The sequence below is a fragment of the Marmota flaviventris genome, chromosome 4 (genome assembly GCF_047511675.1).
Source record: "Marmota flaviventris isolate mMarFla1 chromosome 4, mMarFla1.hap1, whole genome shotgun sequence".
Classification (NCBI taxonomy): domain Eukaryota; kingdom Metazoa; phylum Chordata; class Mammalia; order Rodentia; family Sciuridae; genus Marmota; species Marmota flaviventris.
In genome coordinates, this window is record NC_092501.1 from 14889318 (window position 1) to 14907307 (window position 17990).

General features: G+C 32.6%; 1 protein-coding gene across 1 annotated transcript in view; it reads right to left on the minus strand.

Moving 5' to 3' along the window:
* Positions 1 to 17990, minus strand: part of Atrnl1 (attractin like 1) — a 716444-nt gene that overhangs the window by 585370 nt on the left and 113084 nt on the right. The window contains exon 10 of the mRNA XM_027930106.2: positions 2870 to 3024. Coding sequence (XP_027785907.2) covers positions 2870 to 3024 — 155 coding nt within the window. The remainder of the gene's footprint in view (positions 1 to 2869; positions 3025 to 17990) is intronic.

Below are 17990 nucleotides of genomic sequence, written 5' to 3' on the forward strand. Positions count from 1 at the left end.
TGCATAATAAAATGAGAACAGTGAAGGCAAGGTCATATCTTAAAGATTAATGATACTAATAGTATATAACTGATTAGAGTCCTAAAGCTGAAATTGTACATTTTAGAGCAGAAAAATTAGAATTGGCACAAATATTCCTATTCATTTAAAAATCATATAACAATGCAAGCCACTAAGTCATCAGGTGCATTACAGTTAAATATACTAAAAAGTTCTAGCATACCATACTGAAGAGAAAAATAAGCAACATATTTTTTTCAAAACAGATCCATTTTCTATTTGGTTCACTTTATCCATTTCCACAAAACCTACTCCATAAGGAAAATAATTATTGTGAAAGACATTTTCTAATGTATGAAAAATAATTTTCTCAAGAAAATATTCCCAACACTGGGTGCTACCATCCTAGGAAGATAAACACAAACTATATGAGGGAAGTTTACTGGGAAATATATACAAATCATCAAATAAGATTAAAAAAACTTTCACTCTATGTTGAATTACATGGCTGCCTTTTGTGTTTTTGTTGTTAATATTATTAGCTCAGGGCCAAAAAAAATCTTATGTTAAAATATAAAACTGTTTAAAATATGCCATCCTTCCTCTTGTCTGAACAGTTTGTTTAAAAAATAAAATTGATATTTTCTTCTATCTACAGCATTAAAAATCAAACATTACTAAATATAGGGTGTCTGATAATATATGTGGAATTAAAAACATACAATGGACCAAATCAGTAAGCATGGTGTAGTTGAATAAGAAGACTAGCACAAGTTTCAGGAGTTACAAAAGGCTAATCTATCACTTAGGACCTATATAATTTCAGATAAGTTTCTGTTACTCTTGTCTGTTTAATATTCTGAGGACAATAACATCTTGTTACATGGTTAGAAATATTACAGATTTCTGTATACAATTCTCTTGGCATAGTATCTCACACTCTGCTAACAAGGAATTTTTTTTCTAACAAGGAATTTAATAAAAACAGTACTAATTAGAATATGATAATCTAACCTCTTTCTTCCTCTCTTTTATGAAACAAGATTTTTGACACATAAGACCTAAGATATAATCTTCAACAATATAAAAGAAATAAAAATAAATCCCCAATATGTCAGCTACCAAGTAGCTCAATATTAAATACTTCATCAAAGTAGAGACACTGTGTGGAAGCTCCTTGAAAAATCTTTTACAAGTTCGAAGTCCCACTGGGTGGATTTTTAACAATAACAACATTCTAAACTTTTCCTAATATTTTCCCCTAGAAGAAAAATGAACGAACAAATAAATAAAGTTTTAATCTTCCTCCATAAAAATAATCTATCTCATTACCATTGCCAGAATAGTATACTGATAGCCTCAGTATGTCAAGAATAAACCATAACAAGGTCACTGCCAGCCTGGATTCAGTGTTTCATCTGAACCGCTTTGCTGGATGCCAGATACTAATTTATGAGGCTTCTAAATGCTGAGACAGTCTCATGTTCATCATTAGTAACCATGTCAAATTATTATTTCAAAAAGGTTAAGGTTATCCAAGCATGCTGGTATGTACCTATAATCCCAGTTATCCCAGAAGCTGATATAGGAAGATAACAAGTTTGAGGCAAGCACTGACAGTTTAGTGAGATCCTTCCTACCTCAAAACAATATAAAAAGAGCTGGGAACTTAGCTCAGTGGTGGCACACTTGCCTAACATGCATAAGGTCCTGGGGTCAATTCCCAGTACCACTCCAAAAAAAAAAAAAAAAAAAAGGAAAAGATTTAATTATTTAGCATCAAATGATTAATCACAGACCAATGCTCACAGTTTTATATACTTAACTTTATTACTGGTAATTTCCTACAAAAGAAATTTACAACACAACAAATATCAATGTGCCTAATTAATAGTCACAAATTTCTTCATATGCTGCCACTTGAAATAATTTATCAAAGCAGACTATGCTTAAGAGCAAATGTATATTTCTAGCACCTATTCAATGTGCTACATTTTTTGGTCTCCTTTATTTTTATTTATCAAAATGTTTCCTGATATTCTCAATTTGGTATACTACATTATGCCATCCTGGAAGGTTCTCTTAAGTAATGCTAAATATATTTTAAATATCAGCTACATTTTCTCAATAATAATTCCTTCTCACAGAGAAGGAATGATGTCATTACAATGAGCTCCTGGATAGCTAAATTTAGTATTTCAATAAATGAATACATTTAAATATTCAGAAATCAACAGGACAGTAGCATAATTTAAATTAAGTGAAAAATACAAATGCACTTTATTTCTGAATCTCTGGGGGGAAAACCTTATTTAGTTCTTCTAGTCTGAGGTTTGTTATACATTTTCATTTTGTCTCATAATCTTACTTCTTTAGCTGTACCTTCTCCATACTCCTTTCTCTAGTTCTATCAGATTCCTATATTTAGTATCTGGAATATTTAATATAAATTCAGTTTTTCTCATTCCTACTAAATCTAAAATGTATGCATTCCTACTATTTGAAATTTACATAATTTGACAGCATTCCATATCTATCCATTATCAAAATTAATATAATAATAAACACAATAGACTGATACAGTACTCACATAGGGAGGGATACATTATATATATAAAAGCCTTCAAAAAGGACATTCAAAGATGGATTTCACTATTTTCTGTATCCACCACTAACTCACTCCACTACTTCTGTTCCCTTGGCTCTACACCAATACTAATATGCTGCAATTAGAGAGAATGCCACTCATAATCTATCACTGAATTTACCTCTAAAATGACATATAAACATGCTGTCAAATGTATTTGAGAATATTTATGGGGAAATTTTCTGATATTTCCTACTTTATACAATCCTAACAGATACATACCTATGTCATATGCCAGGAAATCGGCAGAAAAACATTTTGCACCGTTACTCAAGGAAGTGTCATTATGGGTATTTCCTCCAAAAATAAGCATAGCTCCATTGATAAGAACAGCTGAATGAAGATATCTGGCAAACCCACTTTCTTTCAAAATAGTCCTACAGAATAAAATTTAAAAATGTATTACAAAAGATAAAGAGACCTCCCTGATTATATATATAAATTATATAAAGGGTTGAATTTGCATATAGAATTTTTCCTGGAATTGTGGAAAAAACAAGGCTTTCTTAACCATTTATAAATGACCACTTAAGTTTCAATATTTTTTTTAAAAATTGAATATTCTCAGTATCATAAAATGATTTTCAAACAAGTATCAAACAGAATTGTTAAAACTCAATTCGTTTTTGAATTATCTTTTCATTTATAAAGGTAGGAAACAAGTCTTCTTTAACTAGAGGCCCAAAACATCATAATTTTTAAAAAATTTTATTGGTGCATTATTACTATACATAATAGTGGGAGTCATTATGATATGCACATTGTGATATGTACATGCACATAACATAATTTGGTCAATTTCATTCCCCAGTACCCCCCCTTTCCCTTCCCTCCTCCCTCTCCCTGACCCCCATTCTCTATACTACTGATCTCCTTTCTAATTTCATGATATCCCTTTTATTATTTATTTATTCTTTTTAGCTTCCACATGAGAGAAAATATATGACCCTTGATTCTCTGGGTTTCACTTATTTCACTTACATGCAAAACATCATTGCTTTTAAATACTAAAATAAGTAAAAAGTTAACCATAGTAAACTTACTAAAAATTCTATTTGGTTGAAATTATAGAACTCATATGGACCCCTAAATAAACTTTTTATTTAAATATAACATGCACAAAAGTGCAGATATCGTAAGTCTAAGATTCAGTGAACTTTCACAAGATGAACACAACTAAGTAATCAGCACCTAGATAAAAAAAATGAAACCAAACATTACTACTTTTCCAATTCTAAGAGCATAGATTTGCTTTGCTGTTTTTGTACGTTACACAAATGGAACACATATATTATACTCATTTGTGTGTAGGTTCTTTTGCTCAAGATTATTTTGGGACACATCTACACTTTTGTGTGTACCTAAAAATTAAAATTACAATGCATTTTAGAGAAATGGTAAATATTCAGGTTTTTTAATTAAAATGTAATTGAAAGTACTATGAATATATGCTCACAAGTATAATTTCTCTGAATGAATATATAATATAGGCAAATGATAATAAGAATTAATATTTTATAACTACCATGAATAAACACCTGGCACAAACAAATATGTATAGTATATATAGTTAGTACTATATAAGTAGTATCTCTAAAATTGTGGATTATAATGCTATTTTAATGCTTTAAAATGTAAGGGTGGGGCTGGGGCTGTAGCTCAGCGGTAGCACACTTGCCTAGCATGTGTGAGGCACTGGGTTTGATTCTCAGCACCACATATAAAGAAATAAATAAAATAAAGGTCTATCAACAATTTTTAAAATTTTTTTTAAAAAATGTAAGGGTGACTTTCAGAATGACAATAGGAGGCTTTTCTCAAACACCTTCCCAGGGGAAAGAACTATAGTTAGTATTTAGTTTTAATATATATTATACATATATATGTATAATATATATTATATATTCATAGAAGCTAAAGCTAACACTAGTTACGTGTGTGTGTATATATATATCACTAGTTACATGTATATATATAAATGTAAGATCTCAGAAATTTTTAAGTAAAAGAGTAATAATTGAAGAATTTTTATTCAAGAACAGCTACTAAATTTTGGTAAGAATATTAATAGTGTATGGCGTCAAATCCATTACATACTCCATTACTTGCCCTCCTCCTTGCCCTAGGCCACACACAGTCAGTTCAGAATGACAGAATTTCTACCCCAAAAGGAAAAACAAAAAGCTCCTTCACTCCTTAGCTTCTAGTCCAGGCCAATGATATCTTACAGAGTGTATTAGGCTACCAGCATTTTTCATGCCCTCCAGCTCTGGGTTACAGAAGCTCTACTGCAGAAAAAAGCATGAAAAATCTGGATACTCTTACCCTACCCAGGCTGGATTCATAGGTGCTAGCTACCCACTAGGCACAGCAGGCCAAGAACAATAATGTTTATCCTACCTCACTGAAAAGGCAGAGGTTCAAAGCCAGACAAGACAAGCTTAGAATACCACAGGCCACAATCCCCATGTAATTGCCTGCACGTGACGCAGCGAGTGATACTATCCAATGGGAACCAGGCCACTAAGTTCACCTACCTACAACCCCAGAGTTTCAGCACACAGGTTTTGCTTAGGAAGAGAAGCACACTAAGAAGATAAGGAACTCTAAAGCTCTCCTAAAGGAATTGACTTCATTTAAAATAGAGGATGGAAAAACTCAAAGACTAATTGCAGACTCAAAAACAATGGAGATTTTGCTTATATGAAATTAAGACTAGTATTAGCTTCACAAGGACAGTGAGCTAAACTGTAAACCAGACGGAAGTTTAACAGAGAGAACCAGGGGAAGGGATAGCTAATAAAAGCTCTCCAATGGTCAGAACAGACCTCCAACACAACCCTATAAAGTTCTCAAATTGAATTCCATTAAGCTTTTTAAGTCCCACAGCCTTGCTAAAAACAATAGAACAATCAGTCAGCAATTGGTGGAGGCTAACAGCTGGATGTGATAACAACAAAAGCAGAGCTTTAGAGAGCTTAGAGAAAAAAATAGAGCCTTGCTGAAATTACTATCATCCGAGGGTGAAAGTGTGTCTCCACACACTTTGAGGAACAACATTGGAATAGGCACATGGAGGAGGAAACAAATTTCACTATAAGAGTCCAGCCAAATGACTTAATAAATAAAATAGCAGTGGTCCTGGAAAAGGCAAAGGAATTAGGTTCCAGTGTGACTACAATAAATTATCTAAAATACCTGGTTTTCAGGAAAAATTACAATATACAAAGAAACAGAAAAGTGTGACCCATAATAGTAAAGGAAAAGTAGGCAAGACAAATTGCATTTGAAAACTTCAAAGTACTTATTAGAAATAAGCTCTTACAGGTAAATAAAACAGTGTTTAAAGAAAAAAATATGACAATGTCTTATAAATATAAAATATCATATTATGTCAAAATTAAGAAAAAATGGAAATTTTTGAACTGCAAAATATAATTATTGAAATTGAAATTTTTATTAGAGGAGTGATTGACACTCCCATTAGCAGGCAGAAGAATCAGTAAATTTGAAGATAGATCAATAGATTGTACAATATTAAGAACAGAGAGGAAAATGAACAGAACCTCTAAAAAATGTAGAACACCATTAAGTACACTGTTCTGATGGGAATACCAATACAGAGGAGAGGGAGAAGAAAGTTGAAAAGTTTTGTTGTTGTTATTGTTGTTGTTTTCAAAACAAAGCATAACAAATGCTGGCAAGGATGTACAGAAAAAGAAATTCTCAACCACTGTTAGTGGGAATGTAAGTAAGTATGACCATTATGGAGAATAGTATGGAGGCTCCAAAAAACTAAAACTAGATCTACTATATGATCCAACTATTTCACATCTCCATATATACAGAAAGGACATGAAATCAACATAACTAAGCAATATCTGCAAGCCCATATTTATTGCAACTCCAGTTACAATAGCTAAGATATTGAATCACCCTCATAGCCATCAATGAATGAACAGATAAAGGAAACTTGGCATATACACACAATTAAGTATTATTCATCCATAAAGAAGAATAAAATCCTGGCATTTACAGCAAAATGAATGGAAGTAGAGAATAATATGTTAAGTGAAATAAGTCAGACACATAAAGAGAAGTGTCAGTATCTCTCGTGTAAAGGTTAAAAAAAAAAGTTGAGCTGAGTAGAAAACAATGATTACTAGAAGTTTGGACATGGGAAAAGGCTGTATTTGATCTATGCTGTATGCACTATGCTGTATGCATATTCTGGAATATCACATGAAACTTCGTTAATATACAATCAATACATGTTAACAAAAAAATTTTAAAAAATAATAATGGCTGACAACTTCAAAATTTCATGAAAAACATTAATCCACACATTCAAGAAACTAAGCAAACTCCAAGTAGAAAAAAAAGACATAAAAATCCATACTCAAATACATAATGGTAAAATACTGTAAGAGAAAACTCCTGAAATCAGCATAGAAAACTGACTACGCACACAAGGGAACCCTAATGAGATGAACAGCTGACTTTTTTTTTTTTTTTTTTTTTTCTGGCAGTGGGTGTTACTGGGGATTGAACTCAGGGGCACTCAACCACTGAACCATATCCCCAGCCCTATTTTGTATTATTTAGAGACAAGGTCTCACTGAGGTGCTTAGCTCCTCTCTTTTGCTGAGGCTGCGTTTGAACTCGCGATCCTGCATCAGCCTCCTAAACCACTGGGATTACAGGCATGCTCCACTATGCCTGGCAACAGCTGACTTCTAATCAGAAACAATAAAGGCCTGAAAACAATGAAATGACAAATTCAAAGTACTGAATTAAAAAAAAAATGTCAACCAAGAATCTCACATACACAAAAGTGTCTTTCAAATGTGACTAAAAAATAAAGACACTGCCATATTGACAAAAACTAACAAATTTGTTGGTAGATCAACCTTACAAGATACAAAATGAAGTTTATTCAGTCTTATAATTATTCAAACCTAGAATGCTAGCTAAGGCAACTATAAACCAAATTACAAATGCATATTTCTCCAACAGTCTTTTTCTAATAAATTTGAAAAGCAATTTATATAAGAAAATACATACGTAATTGGATTGTTTGGGGCTAAAAGATATAGAAATATATTTCACAAAGAGATAAACTGAATAAAAGCTCCTCTGAAGTAAAGAAATAATACCAAGACCTGAGGATACCTCAAGATAGTATACTTTGAATACACGAGGTTCTAGGTTCAATCCACAGCACACACATACACACAGAAAAAAAAGAAAAAAAATTACTACACAAAATTATTCAATAACAATGATTTCCCTTTCACTCGTCCTATAATCTAATACTTCTATATTCTCACATCACAATCTACCTCTCTCCCTATTCTCTCTCTGTCCACCATTAGAAACTGTAAACCCTTATGCAAACCTACTGGCTATATGGTAAAAGATAACCAAACTCATCATTTCTGTTTATAGTTGACATTAAAAAAACACTTTAAATATATACTTGTTTTTCTTTGTATTTTTAGCTTCTTTAAAAGATAAGTCACAATATATAGTTGAGTTCGTAATATGTATTCATGTTATATTTAAAACAACAATACCACCAGGGAAGATGGAAGAAAGAATAAACTCCTACAAAAGTAGTATCTCTATCTCTCACTAGAATAAAGTTAATATAAACTTGAAGTATATTCTGATGGATTAAGATATATATATGGTAAACCCTACAACCAATACTAGAAAAGAAGCTTTTTAAAAATTAAAATGTTAAACTTCTAAATAATTTCCTTAATGCAAAAAAGCAACAAAGAAATAGAGCAACAAAAGAACATGAGGCATGTAAAAAATAAATAAAATGGGCCAAGACTGGAACACCTGCACTACCCGCTCAGAGAGGAACATGGTGCTACAGTTCCCTATCCACCAATAGGCAGCTTCACCCAAACTATCTTCATCTTGGGACATTGTAACCACCACCATAGCCCTTCCCTCGTGGTAATCTCCACCAGGGGACATAATGATAACCAAACTCATCAGGAGGCAGCTGCCCATTGCAGCACCGCACGCCACACTGTGGCATCACGGAATAGGCCACCCAAAGACATCTCACTAGACCATCCTTTCAGCCCATCTCTAAAAGGGGTTGCCTCCATCTTGGGATACCTCCACTGCCATCTTGGGTTACCTCTGTTGCCAACTCTGCCATCTTTATTTGGGGCAGCTTCCATCTTGGGACATCAACTGGGGCCTAGAAGCCTTACATCAAGGTACCTATAGGTTTGATGCTACTGCAGTCACTAACTAGGGACTTGGCTGCTTCCATCTCAGGACAACAACCAGGACTTGGAAGACCATCACCAAGGTCCCTGTGGGTCCATGTGCACAAGAAGTATCCCTGCTAGGTATGCTAACAGACATCAACCTGTTGCAGAGGCAATAGGAAGCCTTGCATGGGGTCACCTCTCACCTTTTCTCTTGCTAATAGCCAACTTCTTTTGATTTCCCTTTCACTCATCCTATAATCTAATACTTCTATATTCTCACATCCTACTTCATAAATATCACAACCTACCCCTCTCCCCATTCTCTCTCTGTCCACCATTAGAAACTGTAAACCCTTATGCAAACCTACTGGCTATGTGGTAAAAGATAATCAAACTCATTATTTCTGTTTATAGTGACAAAACTGTAAATGTCTAAATAGAAGCTAATTGATTTATGGCTACATATTGGTAAAATTGAATTGGGTATAAACATTGATTTCTCCTTTAAATAAAGGTATTGGTAACCTGCAGGGACATTACAAGATTATAGGGTAGAAACTTCAATACCTCAGGGCCACACTGCAAGAGAGGAAGGCACACAGACAACATGAAAAAATAAGAGAGGGAAGTGCCCCAAACAAACCAAGATACTACAGTGATAGAATCCACTGACAGCAGAATAGATAAAATGTCAGAGAAGATGTTCAGAATGTGCACAATTAAAATGATCTGCGAATTAAAGAATGACTTAAGAGAGCAAATACATGAAGAAATTGATCACTCCAACAAAGAGATAAGAGAGAAAATACAGGCAATCATTTACCACACAACAAAGAGATAAGCGCAAATACAGGTAGCAAAAGATTACTTCAAGAAAGAGATAGAGATTCTGAAAAGAAAAAAAAACAACAGAAATCTTTGAAATGAAGGAAACAATAAAACACATAATAGAAAGCATCACCAACAGACTAGATCACTTGAAAGACAGAACCTCAGACAATAAAGTTGACCACACAGTGAAGATGGTAAGAAACCATGAACACAGCATCCAAGAATTATGGAATAACATAGACCAAATCTAAGATTTATAAAGATACAGGAAGGTACAGAGATTCAAACCAAAAAATAAATGACAGATATAAATCAACTATGTCAAATATAACATTAAATTTATAGCATTAAATACATAAATAAAAAAAGACTAGGAGAAAACAAAAAAATAGGTTTCAACTATACATTCTACATTGAACAAAATTTAAGTTGAAAGAGATAATAAAAGTAAAAAGATACAAAAGATATGTTGACAACAAACAAGAATCCCTATAATAACATCAAACAAAAAGACATTAAACATGTTTCTAGACTATAATAAATGTTTATAACAATTAAATTTCTTTAAGAAAACATACCAACTATAAAAATGTTTGTCCTAACAAATAGAGCCCCAAAATATATGAAGCAAATATCAACAGGATTTGAGAGAACAGATATATTAACTATAGGAGCAGACATTAAAATCTAACTTATAAAATGAATGAAATCACTATAAAATAAACAAGGAGATAAAAGACTTCAATGATACCATAAATGAACTAGATATACAAAAAAAATATGGAATACTAGATGGCCAACATGAAAGTACATATTCTTCTCAAGTACACAAAGAACATTCTCTAATATAGACCACATGCTAGGTCACAAAACAAACCTCAATAAATTTGAAAGGACTAAAATCATACAAAGTATGCTAACTACAATTAAATAAAATTAGAACTCAAAAGCTGAAAATTATTTGAGAAATTCACGAATATATAGAAATGAAATAACACATTTCAAAATAATCAATGATTATTTTGAATCACAAGGATATCAGAGTAACTGTGGATGTATCTCAGTGATATAAGGCTTCCCTAGCATGTGCAAGGCCCTGGGTTCTATCCCCACTATGGGGGGGGGGGGAGACACCAAGAATATTAAAAAATACTTTGATATAAATGAAAATTAAGAGAAGACATATAAAAACATATGCCACAAACCAGAAGTAAAGCTGATAAATGCTACAACATACATGAAATTATTACATCAAGAGAAAGAAGCCAGACACAAAAGGCCACATTTAGTATAATTCCATATATATGAAATATCCAGAACAGACAAGTACATAGAGATACAGAAAGTACAGTAATGGTTGCCAGGACATGGAGAGAGGGAGATTAGGGAGATACAAAGTTTCTTTTGGAGGTGATGGATTTATTCTGGAATTAGACAATGGTTGTACACTATGAATATACTAGAAACCACTGATTTGTGCTCTTTAAAATGTACTCTTTAAAATTTAGAATTTTATATTATACAAATTTTATCTTAATAAAAAAAAGATTTTTTTTCAAAAAAAATTTAACTTCGTAAGTCATGGGAAAACACAACATTTTGGTATTCCTATGAAAAATGCAAAATTTGGATGAAATCAGGAGGAAACATCAAACCCAAATTGGGTGTATTCTTCAAACAAATGACTAAGATTGTTCCAGATTAAAGGAACCTAAAAAGATATGACATAATCTTGGATACGATCCTGGATCAGGAATAAATATGAAAACCTGGCAAGGAACAAAATATCAAAACCTAAGGGGAAACCACACTTCTATCAAGTCACAAGCAGAAAAAAGAAATAAAAAGATACTGTCCTGGTAGAATAAATGGTATTCCCTCAAAATTCACACCTGTATGTGGCTTCACTTGGAAAGAGAATCTTTGCAGATATTATCAAGTTACAATGAGATCATGCATTAGTTAGATAAAAATGAGGTCACATTAATCTACTACTAGGTTAATGTGTCCTAAATCCAGTGACTGGTGTCCTCATAAGAAAACCATGTTTAGACAGAAGCTAAGACTGGAATGTGGCAGCTACAATCAGAGAAAGTTCAGGATTTTCTGGCATCCACCACATGTGGGAAAAAGCAAAGAGCTTTCCTGTAGAGCCTTTGAAGGAGCATGGCCGTGCTGATAACTTGATTTAACACTTTTGGCCTCTAGAACTAGATGATAAATTTCTGTTGTTTTAAGCCCAAAGTTTATAGTAATTTGTTACTGTAAACTTAGGAAGCAAAAAACATTTCATTTTAAACAGCATACAAAACCCAACCAACTAGAAATTATTCTAACAAAATAATTATTGGTATTGCACACCACTAAAGAACATTTTCTATAAATGTTCTGGGAGTACTCACTGTCCTCATTCAACATGCTTAGTTGACCAAGGGTTTATACTCCTAAGTAAATAGCTTAGAGGCACTGGTGTTAAAAACAATAAAGACTAAATAAAAACATTTATACTATAACTGCTCAAGATTGAAAAAGTAGACAACAATTCAATACCCAACCACAGAAAAACAGAAATTAGTAAAAGGATCTATATTCAAATGGTAGGGTTTTTCATATGGGGCTACAATCTGCCAACAACCCTACATTTCCCTAACCCATTCACTCTTCCTCCTAAATGATTATTTCATACTGAACCCAGGGTGCTTAACCAATGAACCACATCCCCAGCCCTTGTTACTTTTTATTTCGAGAGAGGGGCTCCCTAAGTTGCTGAGACTGGCTTTGAATGTGATCCTCCTGCCTCAGCTTTCCAAGCCACTGGGAATTCTACACAATATTCTTAATGTGCCTAAGTTTTGAGAGTGAACTGTCTCATGGATCAGTTGTGGAATTTTCCACTTGTAATATCACATTGGTGCTCCAAAAGTTTCAAATTTTGGATTTTTGGATTAGAGATTCTCAACCTTTATTACTTTGCCTATCAATAGCTTCTGATAATTTCATTCTCTTTTGAAATGCTATTGGCCTCAAATAGAACACTCTCCAGGTTTTCTTGCTAAATAATTAATGGTTCATTCTCAGTGTCCTTTTCTAGTTATTTCTCATCTCTCTGACAAGAAAATTAGTGTGTCCGGATTCTGAAACTGCTGAATCCAGATGACTATTTAATATATACTCTAGGATGCATAACAAACATTGTAAATTAAATGTGTCCAAAACTGAGCTTCTAACTAGGAATGGAACCGCCACGTGACCCAGCTGCACCACTCCTTGGTATTTATCCCAAAGAATTAAAGCCATCATACTATAGTGACACATGCATATTCATGTTTATACCACAATTCACAATAGCCAAACAATGGAACCAGCCTAGGTGTCCATCAGCAGATGAATAGATAAAGAAAATGTAGTATAGATACACATGTGGAGTTTTATTTAACCATAAAGAAGAATAAAATTATGTCATTTGCAGGTAAATGGCTGGAACTTGAGACCATTAAATTAAACAAAATAAGCCACACTCAGAAATATAGGGTTACATGTTTCTCTCACATGTAGAAGATAAAGAGGAAAAAGCAAAGAAAGCTGGAATTGAAGGAATCTCATGAAACCTGACAGGAGACCAGGAGAGTAAAGAAATCAGAGGAAGGGAGGAGGGAAGGAAAAGGGGAATGATACTGGCCAAGTTATATTGTTATATTTTTATATGTACAAATATGTAACAACAAATCCCACCATTGTGTATAATTATAATGCACCAACAAAATATGTGAAAAAATGTATATATAAATAAAACTGAGCTTCTAACCTTTCCCTTTTTTCTGAAATCTGAATTAACCACAATTCCATTCTTTTGGTTATATTCATCTCTCACTCCTTTCTTTCTCATCTGCTCCATATACAACCCCTTAGTGTATCCAACCCATGTTGGTTCCACCAACCAACTCTCATCACCCTCCCATTGCCTCCTTGATCCCAGATACCACATCTCTTTCTTAGATTATTACAATCCTCCTAAAGCATCTTGCTGCTTCTGCTTTTATATCAAAATCACAACACAACAGCCAGAATGCTCTAGCCCAAACCTAAATCAGACAATGTCAATCCTCTGCTCAGAACCTTTGGTGGTTACCCATGTGCTGTGGTTTAGATATAAAGTGTTTCCCAAAAAAACTCAAGTATTAAAAACATGATACCCAATGTAGCAGTGTTCAGAGGTGAAATGATTATATAATGAGAGCTGTAATCTAACTGGCGGATTATATACTTGATAGATTTGTAATTTGAATGTATTACTTGGCAGTAACTATAAGCAGGTGGAGCATAAATGGAAGAGGTAGGTCACTGGGGTCATGACCACAGGGATTCTATTTTGTCACCTTCCCTTCCCTTTCCTCTCTTTCTCTCCCTCTCCTTTCTGGATGTTGTCCTCAACTATGCCCTCACCTTGGCCCAAAGAAATACAGTCAGAGCTGAACCTTTGAAACCAAGATCCAAAAATAAATTTTTCCTCCTCTAAATTGTTCTTGTCAGTTGTTTTGATCACAGCAACAAAAAGCTGACTAAACACACCATGTCAAAATAAAAGCCTTATAAGGACCACCAAGACCCTACATAGTAGGTTCCCAATTACCTAAGGTCATTTCCTACCACTTCCCTCACTCTACTTTAAGATACTTTTCTACACCAGCTATACTGGCCCCTTACTGTTACAAGCTGTTGTACTAGATGTCCCTCTTCCTAGGATACCTGTCCTCCATAGATATGGCTCACTCACTAACCCCATGCAGATTCCACTCAAATGTCTTCTCAATGAGGTCTTCTCTGGCCATTCTTTAAATGCAACAACCTAAAACTTCTTATCCTCTTTCCATACTTTCTTTTTCCTCCATAGCACTTATTACCATATAAAATACATTTTACTCTCTATTTTTATTATCTGCTTCTCATCATTACAACATATCTCCAAAACATAAAATATACTTTTAAAAGTCTCTGAAGAAAGTGTAATGTTAACCAATACATGAAAAATTCAAAAACAGGCAAATTAATTGATTGTTTGCAAATATATATAGAGAGAGAATTTTTAAAGTCTATAATAAAAAAGAAGTAATCAACCCAATATTAAAATAATGGTTACCTCTCTTTGGGATAATGGTGGGAGTGTCACCATGGAGGGACACATAAGGGCTTCCAGGGTGTCGTAATGTCCTTTTTATTGGCTTAGGTAGGCAGTGTTCATTTTCTTGTGGTTCTAAAACTGTTAAATACGTGTGTGTGTGTGTGTGTGTCTATGTGTCTGTGTATACATATATTCATATACTCGTTCATATGTAATAGTTATCAATTTATACAATAAAGTAGGAAAAAAGTACTATAGATTTTAAATCACTTGATAAAAGTAAATCTATAGGGTTTTTTAAATTATCAATTTATAAATTTGTGATTTTAACTAGGCATTCCAAAAATCAGAACCTATCATGATGTTTATACATATAATAGTCTTTCTTGTCTGTATAAACATTTTGTACTAATTTTAATAAATCTCCCTGCTGTACTATTTTTAACATGTGGGTGTAACCATGTGTATTTCTATTACTTCCCATATAAATATGTACTATAACATTTTAAATTATCAATCTCTTACTAAGAATATATTAGGATTACTTCCAATACAGAGTTTGACAAAGAATCAATAAAATTTTTATTTAAAACACTTCAGATACTCACTAAGCAGAGAAATAAGAAATAATGGATAGCATATTCATCAGGATTTAGTGAAATGTGATTTAACTAATAACATATTCATAAAATTGTTCTATATCACTTCATGAAACTTCTGACAGCTAAATTTCTTAGAAAATCACAAAAGTTCAATAATTTGATTGGCTTTGAATAATTCAATGTAAAAATAACTCCCATTATATCAAATTAAAGCCAGAATAGTTAATTTCATATAACTATGAATAGCCTCTTTATGAAAACATTTTTAAGTATATGTAATTCAAAGACTTTTTAAAAGTACAGATCTAATATAGTACCACAGAGGCATTATCCTTATGTTCATTACTTGTCCTTTTATTATCTTTAAAAACATAGTTGAAATTTTTTATTTTAAAAATTTGATAATAATATAATAATAAAGCTGCCAGTTGTAAATAATAATATTTAAAACATTCCTTATTTATTAAAACTTGAGGTTTTTCACAGAGTTAAAAAAAAAACACAATAGAGGAGAAGATCTACCTACACAATAGGCCAAAAAAATCTGAGGTCTCTGTTATCAGAGTAAACCTTGGCATAGAGGAATAAGGACGACGTAAGTGGTCAATTGTAAATTCTATACATGCAAAAATGTTATGAGATGTCTCATTTAACAAGGTTACAAAATCCTGTCTACAATGACCCTGGAATCTAAACCCTTGCAGCAATAAGAATGTTCATTCTTTTAGTCTTTCATTGTGAAGAAATCAGACCTAACTACCCCTGAGGAATTGAGGTGGCAGCAATGACTTGTATCCTGAACTTAAATGACTTGATTCTTTTCCAAAAGTGGCAATAAAAATGTATTTGGTCATTATATACTGAAAATGATCCTCTTTGTCAAATTATCATACATTTGTAGCATACTATGTTAAATTTGAGAAGTCAAATCAAACACAGACTTCAATTTCAACAACTCAACTAATAAGGTTGAGTACTTTATAGTATGTATTTTGACCACATGGACAGCTTTTTTGTGACATATCTGTTCAAATCTCTTGTCCATTTCTTTATTGAGTTTTCTTACATTTTCCCATTGATCTGTAGTACTTCTCTACATTTTCAAGATGACAGCCCTTTGCTGACATTATACATTTCTAAATAGATCCCAAACTGTGACTTGCATTTTTATCTTCTTAGTGATGATTTTAGATATATAAATATTGTTCATGCTATTACTTTTCTTTATGAATACCACTACTTGAATCATTTTTAAATTTTTTACCTATTAAAATAAATATACTTGCCTTTGAACCTTCTAGAATACTAACTATCTTTTACATTGAGATCTATAATTGGTCTGACATTGATTTCTGTGTATGCTGTGAGGGAGAGCCCAATATTCAACTTTTCCAATTGTACATTCAATTGGCCCAGATCAATTTATTGAAAAAACTGCTCCACAGTGCCAACTTTGTCAATGATCAAATGTCCATATGTACATTTGTCTATTTTCATATTTTTACAATAATAATCTTATATTGTATGAGATTTGTTAGAAGTCTTCCAGGTTTGATCTTTTAGAATTTGTTTTAACTGTAGTTGGCCCTATGCATTTTCAGATAAATTTTAGAATCAGTATGTTAGTTTACAAAAGAAAATTATCTGCTAAAATTTTATTAGGATTATATTAAACCTACAGATCCATTTGGGCAGAATTTATATCTCTATAATATTGAGATTTTTCAAACAATTATCAAAATGTAGTCTCCATTTATCTAGTTCTTCTTTAATTTCTCACAATACAGGCTTATAGTTTTGTTTCTGTAAAGATCCTTCATATACATCTTTAGATTTGTTCCTTAAGTTGTTAATGTTTTCTGATGGCAACATAAGTTATATTGCTTTAAAATTATTCCTGGTATACACAATTACATTTTGTTGATTTTTTATATTGATCTTTTATGCAACAACCTATTGCTCATATACCTTATGTATGATATCATATTTTACTTTAAATGCTTTTTTGCATTGCCTAGAAACTCTAATACAATGCTGAATAAAACTGGTGTTTTATTCAAAAACCCTCATCTTCTTCTCCAACCAAAAGAAAAAGCTTTCAACATTTCACTGAACATTTGCAATAGTTTTTGTGTTAGAGTGAATTTTTTACCATGTGAATTATTTGGTTTTCTTCTAGTTCACTACAATTTGTGTCATGAAAACATGTTAAATTTACCTAAATATTTTTCTACATCATTTAAAAATATTATAGGACTTTACTTCTCTATTCCTTTAATATCTTAATTACCAAGGAAACTTCACCCATGAGGTGATCTAGGCCTGGAAGGTTTCTCATTTTGTTTTGTTTTTGTTTATATGTATGATTGTTTACTTGTTTTGAAGCAAGAATTTCAATTACAGACTATTTCATTGATATGAAATTACTCCAATTTCTATCTTTTCATGTGTCATTCTGGAAAATTTTGTTTTCCTAGAAATTTGTCATGATTCATCTGATTTTTTAAATTTACTGTCTTACATCTGCTAATCATATGCTCTTCTTAACTTCC